Here is a 12,674-nt window from a genome sequence, read left to right on the forward strand (position 1 = left end):
AAAAATCAGTCGAAAAATGCGTCTTTTCCCGGTATGTCACAGTTTGACGTCGCGAAAATAACATTTTACGTTAGCAACGTCATTACCTCCCCTGTAACTGTATCGTATGCCCTTATTAAAACAAGTTGGGACGTTACATGAAGCATCACTCATGTATGATTACTAGTGCTTGGTAATTGCAAGACCACTTCAAGTTAGTCTAGGTAGACGAAACGCGTCTGGCGTACATAATTTTAATTATATTATCTATGATGAGTTAATCTCTGAGTTCTAATGATATAGCTATATGAATCTTAGTTATAAAGATTGTCTAGTTGTTAAATGATAAGCTCGAGTTTTTTGGAATGGTGAAAACCAAGAAAATACATATTTAACATGAAAGCATAGGTAGACTTTCGATTTTATGATGTTAGTAAAAGGACCTTTGTTTTGTGTCAGGTACTGTATTGGACGGGGTTTTTCGTGTAGAAGATTGATGATGGAAGTGTTTAACGACCTTGACTGGATATGCATCCCTCACACGGTAGGATGAAGACGATTGTAAAATCTGCTCACTTTTTATATCAAATGATGTCAATTGTTGGCCTTAGAGTTTAGGGACATAAGATATCACAAAAAAAAAAACAACAAAAAAACCCTCAATGTCCATGAAAACTCAAATTTCAGTATTTTAAAGTTGTTAGTTAATGGACTATATTAAGGTAAAATCATCAAATTTCTATCGATTTTTCCCTCTTAAAATTGACATGTTATTGATAAATAAATTTCTGTTTTAATAAGGTAAATAAAAATTGTGTCACTTATTTTGTGTTTTGATGTACTTTAGTTGTTCTTTCGAAGAGGTATTGTAAAGGTAAGTTTTGGCAAAAGTTTGACATGTATTACTTAATGTATCTAAATATTTAAAAAAATAGAAAATTAGCTCAAATTTCAGTCTATGAATACCTGATATGACCTTCACATCAAATTACTATTACCTCAGTCTTGAATATTGTACTAGAGACACCAAATTCCAAAGAAGTGCTCAAAGCTTGAATTAATATTGTGATATTTGAAAATCACTCTACTAGGAGTTTTTTGTAAATAAATATAAATAAATTCGCATTTAGGTAATCCCACGTACAAAAACAATAAAGATACCATTTGACAAAGATGAGATTTTGGCGAATGGTAAGTCCTTCGTGGTTTCAATAAACATCACACTGAAAAGCAAATCTTGGATTAGATACATAAGCTTCACGAATTTCCATATAAACAACCGTATATTGCCGGCTCTTCTGTATGTTATACAAAGGAATTGACTAAAAATCCGTCTGTAGTGATAGAGGGTCTTCAGAAATACTGTTCACTCGTGTAGTGGTACTAATTATAAGTGGATTCTAAAACTCCAAGACTTTTGGATAATTTTAAGATATCGATCTTTCTCTAAAATATATTAATAAAAACACCAAAATCTTTGATTTTTACCCTTTATACTACCATTCTGTGTGTCAAATTGAAAAATCGCCTAAAAGAAATAATTCTCAATGCTTTTCAGTACAAAAATGGTAGCATATATATATGCTATAAATTTATCAATTTGGGAAACTATACGAAATATTTTGTTAGAAGTAAACAAAAAGATAAAACATTCTACACCGAGGAACAACTGTTAGTATGTTGGAGTTTATTATTGACTACATATTTGTTGAATTTTGAGGTAGACTTTTTCTGAAAATTGTCAGCATTCCCATGATCTCTTCTTATTTTCATTTAAGTTCCTTCAGACACTTGTCTAAAACGAGAGATCATTCAGTATATTACATTCAAATATCTTGATGATGTTCTTTCCATTAACTTCCGGATTGGATTTCCTTATATCCTCCAGAACAGGAAATTAATGAAACAACATACACGATGTATAACTTGAATAACATAAACGGTGTTCTAAGTACCAGAATCTATGACAAACTAGACAACTTTAATTTTGAAATTATTAATTTCCTCCGTTGTTTATCCAACTTAATTACGTCTTATAATTTTCTTTTGTTTGTCTTTGTATATTATTAACCTTTACTATTTGTGTCCATAGTTTGTTATATCCTTTTGACTAGCCCCGATAATTATACATCCTGTCGTGTGTTATGTGCTATGACTATTTTTTAATTTTGTCTTTAAATTTTGCTTATGTGCTGTATCTGTATGGCGATTCGGTTTTCTGTGTAGAGATAGTTGTTTGTTTTATAGAGATTATATATGGCTCAACTTTTTGGAATTTTGGGTCCTCAATGCTCTTTAACTTTGTACTTGTTTAGCTTTATAACTATTTTGATCTGAGCGTCACTGATGAGTCTTATGTAGACGAAACGCGCGTCTGGTGTATTAAATTATTAAGATTATAACACAATGTTGACTGCTGTAGCCTAATTTTTACATATTTACCTTTGTCTGTATGTTTCGTTCAAACATTGTTGTCAATATAATGGAATTGTATGCGACTGTCAAACAAGTAAGGGGTTAAGCTCACCTATAAAACAAGGTTTAACATGCCATTTTCTACATAGATTTTGTTGGTATTTCAATTCATCAATTCCGGCTGTGATTTTCTTATTTGACTAAGGGAACACAGTGTTTCGCGCTATAGAACATTATCCAAAAATAATAGACAAACAAAGGGTATGGGGGTATCCTTCAATGACACAAAATCAGTACATGCAGAGCAAAAAAATAATGTAAAGGATTGCAGTAGCTACTTTTGCACAGACTAACAGATACCATTATTTTTTTTAAACTTTTAATAAGTGAATAAGTGTTACGTCTTCTAAGAATTAGTGTTTCATCTGAAAGTAATGTTCACATATAAACAAAAAGGTGGTATTCATAGCCATATGTTCTGTTGTAGATGATATGTTTAAATTCTTAAAAGTTCCTAAAAATTTCAAAATTATAATCCTGTTACCTTTGATAACTATTTCAACACGGACTACAAAGATATTTCATGAAATCTGTCAGAAGTGTTGGACTCTTTTTGAAAGGTAGAAACAACTGTACTGCAAAAGAATGCTTCATGAGGTAACCAGCACATTTTGACAAAAGTTTCCATATTATATACTCTTCTTTTATATCTATATGTTAAAGTAAGAGGTCATACCGTAGTTAGCTAGACTAAAGAAGCTTTATACTGTATGTGTTGTTGTTATTTATCATATACTTAGCATTGATATGATAGATTTTGCATGTGTGTAATGAGCTGAAGTACACAAGCCATAATTTCCCACCCGGGTTGATAACCCATATCAGGTGCACCTCGTGCACAAAACCCATAATAGTGCCTCTCGTGCAAGTTACTTCCGGTGTTTCCGGTATCGGTTGTTTACTTTTCCGTTGTGACGTCAGCTATTTTTTATGACGACGTCAAAATGGCATGTTAAACCTTGTTTTATAGGTGAGCTTAATCCCTTACTTGTTTGACAGTCGCATACAATTCCATTATATTGACAACAATGTTTGAACGAAACGTACAGACAAAGGTAAATAAGTCAAAATTAGGCTACAGCAGTCAACATTGTGTTATAATACACCAGACGCGCGTTTCGTCTACATAAGACTCATCAGTGACGCTCAGATCAAACTAGTTATGAAGCTAAACAAGTACAAAGTTATATCAGCCCGAGGTTATCCCTTAATTATTACAACAGAGGCCATGTTAGTTGATGGTTCAAATCGCTAAATACTTTTTTTAAATAGATTTGAAGAGGAGTATACACTTAAAGTTAAGATTATATTTGGCTAAATAGTTTCAGAGAAGATTAAAAATTTTGTTGCAAATAATAATGTACATTTCATTAGGAACTATGATTTGCTCTTTTTAAATTTTCCTATTACATGTACCTTCTGTTATTTTTGTTTGTCTCTACATATAAATACTTCTTAGTAACTCAGTCAACCATGTTCGTCAAAGTTTCATATAATTACTCGCCAAAACGTAATACTAAAAATAAATTAAGGACTGAAAGTATATATACATAATTTTTATGTTATATGAATTTAAGGCGCAATTACTATATAAGTAAGCCGCCTACCAAAACCAATAACAACAACAATTGTTGCAACAGTTGTCTCATTTTGGGCACTGAAAATTTGAGCTTTCGGCTAATGGCCAAACAATTATCAAGCAATCTTATTCTTTCTAAGGTGAATTTTCAGTCTATGAAACTGGATATTAAGCAACAAACAATCAATCAACCAATCTATGATTGGCAAAGGGTTGTTATTTGAAACAAAAGAAATCTGGAATTTTTGGGGGCAAATTCCAATTTAACAATTGTTGTTTTGAGCTTGATCTTTCACCTAATGACCTCAAAATCTCCATCCAAGTCACAATTAACAGGTAAAACTAAACCATTATATTTCAAAAGTAAAGGCAACAGTAGTATATCGCTGTTCGAAATTCATAATCGATTGAGAGAAAAAAAATCCGGGTTACAAACTAAAACTGAACACAGCATAAGAGGCGAACTATTACACAACAGAAACACAACAAACTAGAGCCTGTGTCGCTCACCTTGGTCTATGTGCATATCAAACAATGGACACAGATAAATAAAATATTCCCGTGCTTGCATTTCCTATCATGATTTACTTGATAGAGGGTTGCTGCTCACAAGGAAGCTATTAAACCAAGAGTTCCAAATGGTGAAGTTGAAATCATCCCTTCGTAAATTTTACGGACGCCATCACGAGTTGGTTGACCGTTATGGAATAACCGTATCACAAATGATATCGGATATGTTCCTTACGTCGTAACTACAATCCCCTTCCCTTTCCTGAATGTGAATTACCAAATTAGACAATTAACCGGATTTGTTATCACATAAGCAACACGACGGGTGCCGCATTTGGAGCAGGATCTGCTTACCCTTCCGGAGCACCTGAGATCACCCCTAGTTTTTGGTGGGGTTCGTGTTTTTTATTCTTTAGTTTTCTATGTTGTGTCATGTGTACTATTGTTTTTCTGTTTGTCTTTTTCATTTTTAGCCATGGCGTTGTCAGTTTGTTTTAGATTTATGAGTTTGACTGTTCCTTTGGTATCTTTCGTCCCTCCTTGATGACAACATTGTGTTTTTGTGATGGTGATGTGTTTGTAGATCTTACTTTACTGAACATTCTTGTTGCTACACTTATCTCTATCTATAATAATCTTGGCCCAGTAATTACAGTGGAAAAATATTTTCTAAAAATTTACAAAAATTTATGAAAATTTATGAAAATTGTTCAAATTTACTATAAAGGGCAATAACTCCTTAAGGGGCCAATTGACAATTTTTGGTAATGTTGACTTATTTTGCTGTTTACAGTTTATCTCTATCTGTAATAATGTTCAAGATAATAACCAAATTCTGCAAAATTTCCTTAAAATTCCTAATTCGGGGGCAGCAACCCAACAACAGGTTGTTTGATTTGTCTGAAAATTTCAGGGCAGATAGATCTTGACCTGATAAACAATTTTACCCCCACATCAGATTTGCTCTAAATTCTTTGGTTTCAGAGATATAAGCCAAAATCTACATTCTACCCCTATGTACTATTTTTAGCCATGGCGGCGATCTTGGTTGGTTGGCAGGGTCATCAGACACATTTTTTTAAACTAGATACCCAATGATGATTGTGGCCAAGTTTGGTTAAATTTGTCCCAGTAGTTTCAGACCTGAAGATTTTTTAAAAGATAACTAAAATTTTAGAAAAATGGTTAAAAATTGACTATAAAGGGCAATAGCTTCTTCAGGGGTCAACTGACAATTTTGGTCATGTTGACTTAATTGTAGATCTTACTTTGCTGAAAATTAATTCTGTTTACAGTTTATCTCTTTCTATAATAATATTCAAGTTAATAACCAAAAACTGCAAAATTTGCTTAAAATTACTAATTTGGGGGCAGCAACCCCACAACGAGTTGTCTTATTTGTCTGAAAATTTTAGGGCAGATAGATATTGACCTAATAAAAAAATTTACCCTCTGTCAGATTTGCTCTAAATGCTTTGGTTGCAGAGTTATAAGCCAAAATCTACATTTTACCCCTATGTTCTATTTTTAGCCAGGGTGGCCATCTTGGTTGGTTGGGTGGGTCACCCAAACATTTTTTAAACTAGATACCCCAATGATGATTGTTACCAAGTGAAGTTAAATTTGGCCCAGTAGTTTTAGAGTAGAAGATTTTTGTAAAAGATTACAGACAACGGAAGCCAAGTGATGAGAAAAGCTCACTTGACCTTTCAGGTCTAGTGAGCTAAAAATGTAACACACACAGAAACGAACTATAATATAACAATGGCCATTTTCCTGACATGGTACAGGACATTTGAAGAAAACTAGAGGCTCTTAAGAGCCTGTGGCGCTCACCTTAGTCTATGTGCATAGTAAACAAAGGACACAGACGGATTCATGACAAAATTGTGTTTTGGTGATGGGGATGTGTTTGTACTTTTCTGAACATTCTTGCTACTTACAATTTTCTCTATCTATAATAAACTTGCCCTTTTAGTAACAGAGGAAAATATTTTTTGGTCATGTCGACTTATTTGTAGATCTTACTTTGCTGAACATTATTGCTGTTTACAGTTTATTTCTATCTATAAAAGTATTCAAGATAATAACCAAAAACAGCAAAATTTGCTTTAAATTACTAATTTGGTGGCAGCAACCCAACAACCAGTTGTCCAATTCATTTCAGCGCAGATAAATGTTGACTTGATGAACAATTTACCCCATTCAGATTTGCTCTAAATACTTTTGTTTCAGTTATAAGCCAAAATCTACAATTTACCCCTATGTTCTATGTTTAGCCATGGTGGCCATCTTGATTGGTTGGACAGGTAACTGGACACATTTTTTTAAAGAAGTTACCCCAATGATGATTGTGGCCAAGTTTGGATAAATTTGGCCTAGTAGTTTCAGAGGAGAAGATTTTTGTAATAGTTACAAAAATTTACGAAAAATTGGTGAAAAATGACTATAAAGGGCAATAACTCCTTAAGGGGTCAACTCATCTTTTTGGTCATGTTGACTTATTTGTAGATCCTACTTTGCTGAACATTATTGCTGTAACAGTTTATCTCTATCTATAATAATATTCAAGGTAATAACCAAAAACGGCAAAATTTGCTTAAAATTACCAATTCAGGGGCAGCAACCCAACAACCAGTTGTCCAATTCATCTGAAAATTTCAGGGCAAATAGATCTTGACCTAATAAACAATTTTATCCCTGTCAGATTTGCTCTTAATGCTTTGGTTTCAGAGTAATAAGCCAAAATCTACATTTTAACCCTATGTTCTATTTTTAGCCATGGTGGCCATCTTGGTTTGTTGGACCAGTCACTGGACACCTTTTTAAACCAGATACCCCAATGATATTTGTGGCCAAGATTGGTTGAATTTGGCCCAGTAGTTTCAGAGGAAAAGATTTTTAACCAGGTGCTCCGCAGGGCGCAGCTTTATACGACCGCAGAGGTCGAACCCTGAACAGTTGGGGCAAGTATGGACAAAACATTCAAGCATGATACAGCTCTGAATTTGGATTGTGATCAAATTTTTGACATTACATGGGTTTTTTTTACACAAAACAAATGCCAAGATTTTACAAATCAATTAAAGATTTCTTCTTCAAACTTTTTAAATCTAAAATAAAATAGTTGACACAGCATAGGTTTCTGACACAGAATGAATGTGGTCTAATGAACTTAAAAGGTTTTTTTTGCCTTTGAGCAAATCACTATGCTGTTGAATATTAATCCTCTCAAAAAAATGTTTGAAGAAATTTTCTTTTTATTTATGAAATCTGAAATGAGAAAAATTTAACCCCCCCCCCCCTTTTTTTTCACATCCCCGTTTCCCTTTTTCAAAACTGATATCAATTCAAATTTCTAATGGAGTTTGCAACAATAACTACTCATTTAAATACATCATAAAATATTAAGATGTAAAAAAACTGCTTGTTATCACTGAATGGTAAAGATTATTTAAATTTATCAGTTGGTAGTAAAAAGTGTATATACATTCTATATTGTATATAACAAAGATTTAAGTTGATTCTGGACAAAGAAAGATAACTCCAATTAAAAAAAAATCTTGCTATTGCACAATAGAATATTTCTTGCTTACTATTCTGGACAAAGAAAGATAACTCTAATTAAAAAAAAATTTGCTATTTCACAATATTGTGCAATTAGATATTTCTTGCCATTGCACAATACTGTGCAATTGAAAAGACTTGCTATTGCACAATACTTAATATAATAATTTTAGATCCTGATTTGGACCAACTTGAAAACTGGGCCCATAATCAAAAATCTAAGTACATGTTTAGATTCAGCATATCAAAGAGGCCCAAGAATTCAATTTTTGTTAAAATCAAACTTAGTTTAATTTTGGACCCTTTGGACTTTATTATGTAGAATTTGAAATTTGAAAACAGGACCAAAAATGAAGAATCTACATACACAGTTAGATTTGGCATATCAAAGAACCCCAAGGATTCAATTTTTGATGAAATCAAACAAAGTTTAATTTTGGACCCTTTGGACCTTAATGTAGACCAATTTGAAAACTGGACCAAAAAACTTCAATAATCAAGAATCTAAGTACATTTTTAGATTCAACATATCAAAGAACCCAACCGATTCATTTTTTGTCAAAATCAAACTTAGTTTAATTTTGGACCCTTTGGACCTTAATGTAGACCAATTTGAAAACGGGACCAAAAGTTGAGAATCTACATATACAGTTAGATTCGGCATATCAAAGAACCCCAATTATTCAATTTTGATGAAATCAAACAAAGTTTAATTTTGGACCCTTTGGGCCCCTTTTTCCTAAATTGTTGGGACCAAAACTCCCAAAATTAATACCAACCTTCCTTTTATGGTCATAAGCCTTGTGTTTAAATTTCATAGATTTGTATTTACTTATACTAACATTATAGTGCGAAAACCAAGAAAAATGCTTATTTGGGTCCCTTTTTGGCCCCTAATTCCTAAACTGTTGGGTCCTAAACTCCCAAAATCAATACCAACCTTCCTTTTGTGGTCATAAACATTGTGTTTAAATTTCATAGATTTCTATTTACTTAACCTAAGGTTATTGTGCAAAAACCAAGAAAAATGCTTATTTGGGCCCTTTATTGGCCCCTTATTCCTAAACTATTGAAACCAAAACTCCCAAAATCAATCCCAATCTTTCTTTTGTGGTCATAAACCTTGTGTCAAAATTTCATAGATTTCTATTAACTTAAACTAAAGTTATGGTGCGAAAACCAAGAAAATGCTTATTTGGGCCCTTTTTGGCCCCTTATTCCTAAAATGTTGGGACCAAAACTCCCAAAATCAATACCAACCTTCCTTTTATGGTCATAAACCTTGTGTTAAAATTTCATAGATTTCTATTCACTTTTACTAAAGTTAGAGTGCGAAAACTAAAAGTATTCGGACGGCGGACGACGACGACGCCGCCGCCGACGACGACGACGACGACGCCGACGCCAACGTGATAGCAATATACGACGAAAATTTTTTCAAAATTTGCGGTCGTATAAAAAGTTAATGACGACAGACGATAAGGACAACGACGATGGACAACAAGTGATGAGAAAAGCTCACTTGGCCCTTTGGGCCAGGTGAGCTAAAAATATTGGGTTGAACCTGGTTTTGTGGAATGCCAAACCTCCTGCTTTAATGGCAATGTTAAATATAACATTAAAATAGCAACAGTACATGACAGGACACAATACAAATAAATGGGAGAACATATAGGACAGAGAAACACATGAATAATAGCTAACAAAAGTTATACCAGGTCTATAATTTAAATGGGTTTTGTCCACACAAGACCAACCAGTGACCTCGTTGCTTTTTTGCCAATATTTCAACACAAAAAGTTCAGTAGAAAACAAGTTTTATTATTATTATCTACAGTTGCAGGTAAAGATTACAACTTATAAAATTACTAACCTTATGCCAGTCATTATGGTTTATCCTAGTCATTAAAGCTTATATTATGACTAAGTTTATGTCAGTCAATAAAGCTTATACAATGACTAACTTAATGCAAGTCATGACTGTAAACAATTCATATACATTTCTCACAAAAAAAGTTATAGTATTATAGTTACAATGTAAACTGATTGTAATAGAATGGCATAATGTGCAATCAAATATCTGATATCTATCTTGATCTTCTGTGCCATGTTGTTTATGAATATTTGGAATGTAATAAGGCTGATCATTGGTCTAATTAATAACATCACACAAAACTACATCTAAAACTGTTCAGTAGTTAAATAATTACAACCATCTTGATGGTTCATCAACTTATTATGATCTTGTGTATTTGACTAGATATTCACAACATAAGTCATCAGCAAAGTCAGGACGGAAACATTTCTAGTATACAACTACTCATAGTATTCATGTATCTGTCCCATACAACTTGTAACAATGGTTGATATCTAGAAAAGAAATAAAACCTCAAAATAAACAATTAATCACACAGTTAACTCAATAAATGCATAAAAGCAATAAAATGCAAAAAGATTTTTTCCTATTGTTTAAATCAAAAACAAAATTAGTACACCATACCAGGATTTCGACAATAAATGTCTCTTCAGGGATGTTAGGAATCCAATCGGTATTATGAAGGTCATATAATTTACCTCAATTTAAGATAGACTCATGAATTTTAAAGAGTAAAAGTAGGATGAACAGTTATATAAACCTGAAGGAAAACATAATATAAGCCCAAATGAAAAAAATAAACAAGTGAAAATTGAAATATATATATATATATGTATATCCTGATATAGTGTAATTATTTTTGCACCTTTTTTTTGCCGTATACCATCTTTTCCACAAGTTTATTAATTCTGTTTGGTAATAAAATTAAGATCCATTTTGATTCATTTGGTGATATGTCTATTTGTCACATGCCAATGGCAGTCAGCAGAGTTTAGGAACATGGATCCATTGTTCAACCTGCTTGTCAAATGCGTTTTATTAAAATATACTTTTCAACTTTTTTGGTCGTTTGAATAATGTTGTTTATGCTGTATTTAGTCCCCTCTACCATGAATTTGGTTTTGAATGTACATTATAAAAATTGTGGTTTTTATCCGAAACAGTCTTGGTTTGAATACTATTTTTAATTTAGAGTTCATAAAAAAACACAAAAATCAGGTAAGTAGAAAATAAAAATATTTATGTCATTGTTCTAACCTTTTCATCCTTCATGGGACTTATCAAGATATGTTACTAAGTAATGTTACCACATTGTTGAGCATAAATTGCATTATTCCTTTACGCATTTAGCTTTTTTTTGAAAGTCTTTTAAATAAAGCGTTTCTTCAGAACTTTTCTGTACTGATCATCGCAGCGACATTTGTAGAATGGGATTAATTTTAATTTTCTGTTGGCACATATGTCTACGTGTATTTTCTAACAGGAAAATTGTTCTTTTGAGATTGAAACTTTTCTCTTGTGAGAATTCTTTTCAAGTTTTAAAGATTAAGTTAAATGATAAGTTTAAAATGTTTGTGAGTGACTAAAATGTTCAGTTTAATCCCCAATAAATTCTTTAAATGTGTTAAATTGTTATAATTTTTAAAATTGGAGATAAGGAATTTGATTTCCTCACTTGTAAACTCTATCACAATTTAATTGTATATTTGTGTAAATGAATTTGTCTGGTGCATGAATATATTTGTCTGGTTAAGGCAAAAAAAAGCACTCTGTGTAATTTGCTATCAGATCAAAAATGAACTACACGAAATATCTTATTGTAATTTAATTAAAAAATGAAAGCAAGGTGAACTCCACTGGTATTTTTGTCCATCTGATGAGTTAAGCCTTTTTCAACTGATTTTTATAGTTCGTTCTTATGTTGTACTGTTATACCACTGTCCCAGATAGGGGCAGGGTTGGGATCCCGCTAACATGTTTAACCCTGCCACATTATTTATGTATGTGCCTGTCCCAAGTCAGGAACCTGTAATTCAGTGGTTGTCGTTTGTTTATGTGTTACATATTTGTTTTTCATTCATTTTTTTATATAAATAAGGCCGTTAGTTTTCTCGTTTGAATTGTTTTACATTGTCATATCGGGGCCTTTTATAGCTGACTATGCGGTATGGGCATTTCTCATTGTTGAAGGCCGTACAGTGACCTATAGTTGTTAATGTCTGTGTCATTTTGGTCTCTTGTGGACAGCTGTATTATTGGCAATCATACCACATCTTCTTTTTTATAGATATTTTTAATGAAAAGTTTGTTTGTGTTATTATCAATGCCATCTTGTTTACATAGGTTACAAAATATAGTTCCATCAATGACTTCTCTATCAAAAAATAGATAACTTCAAGAGCCACTACCTGAGGCTTAAATTAAAATATTGTTTGTTTGCCCTTTACCGACCGACCCTATAAATTTGTTCCGCCTGAAAATCTTTTATTTGTATTTACCAGAAAGATTATATTTTATTTTATTTTTTCGTTCCTACCAAAAATCTTATATTTGTATTTCCCGCTCAAAACTTTTTTACCGGAATCCTCGGGTTTTATCTTTTTAACGTATAAGGTCCAGTCCATTTGGTATCACGTGAGCTTTTGACATGAACACTTGCATTTGAACAGTTGAAGTTTCAAAGCATTT

The 12,674-nt window shown here is 32.5% G+C and overlaps 1 protein-coding gene across 2 annotated transcripts in view; it reads right to left on the minus strand.

Moving 5' to 3' along the window:
• Nucleotides 1–9,910: 9,910 nt before the first annotated feature.
• The window catches only part of LOC139517283 (acidic fibroblast growth factor intracellular-binding protein-like), a 28,609-nt gene continuing 25,845 nt past the window's right edge, over nucleotides 9,911–12,674 (minus strand). For both annotated transcript variants that reach the window (XM_071308184.1, XM_071308185.1), the window contains exon 11: nucleotides 9,911–10,480. In XM_071308184.1, coding sequence (XP_071164285.1) covers nucleotides 10,399–10,480 — 82 coding nt within the window. In that variant the 3' untranslated portion in view covers nucleotides 9,911–10,398. The remainder of the gene's footprint in view (nucleotides 10,481–12,674) is intronic.

This window comes from Mytilus edulis, chromosome 3 (genome assembly GCF_963676685.1).
Source record: "Mytilus edulis chromosome 3, xbMytEdul2.2, whole genome shotgun sequence".
NCBI lineage: Eukaryota > Metazoa > Mollusca > Bivalvia > Mytilida > Mytilidae > Mytilus > Mytilus edulis.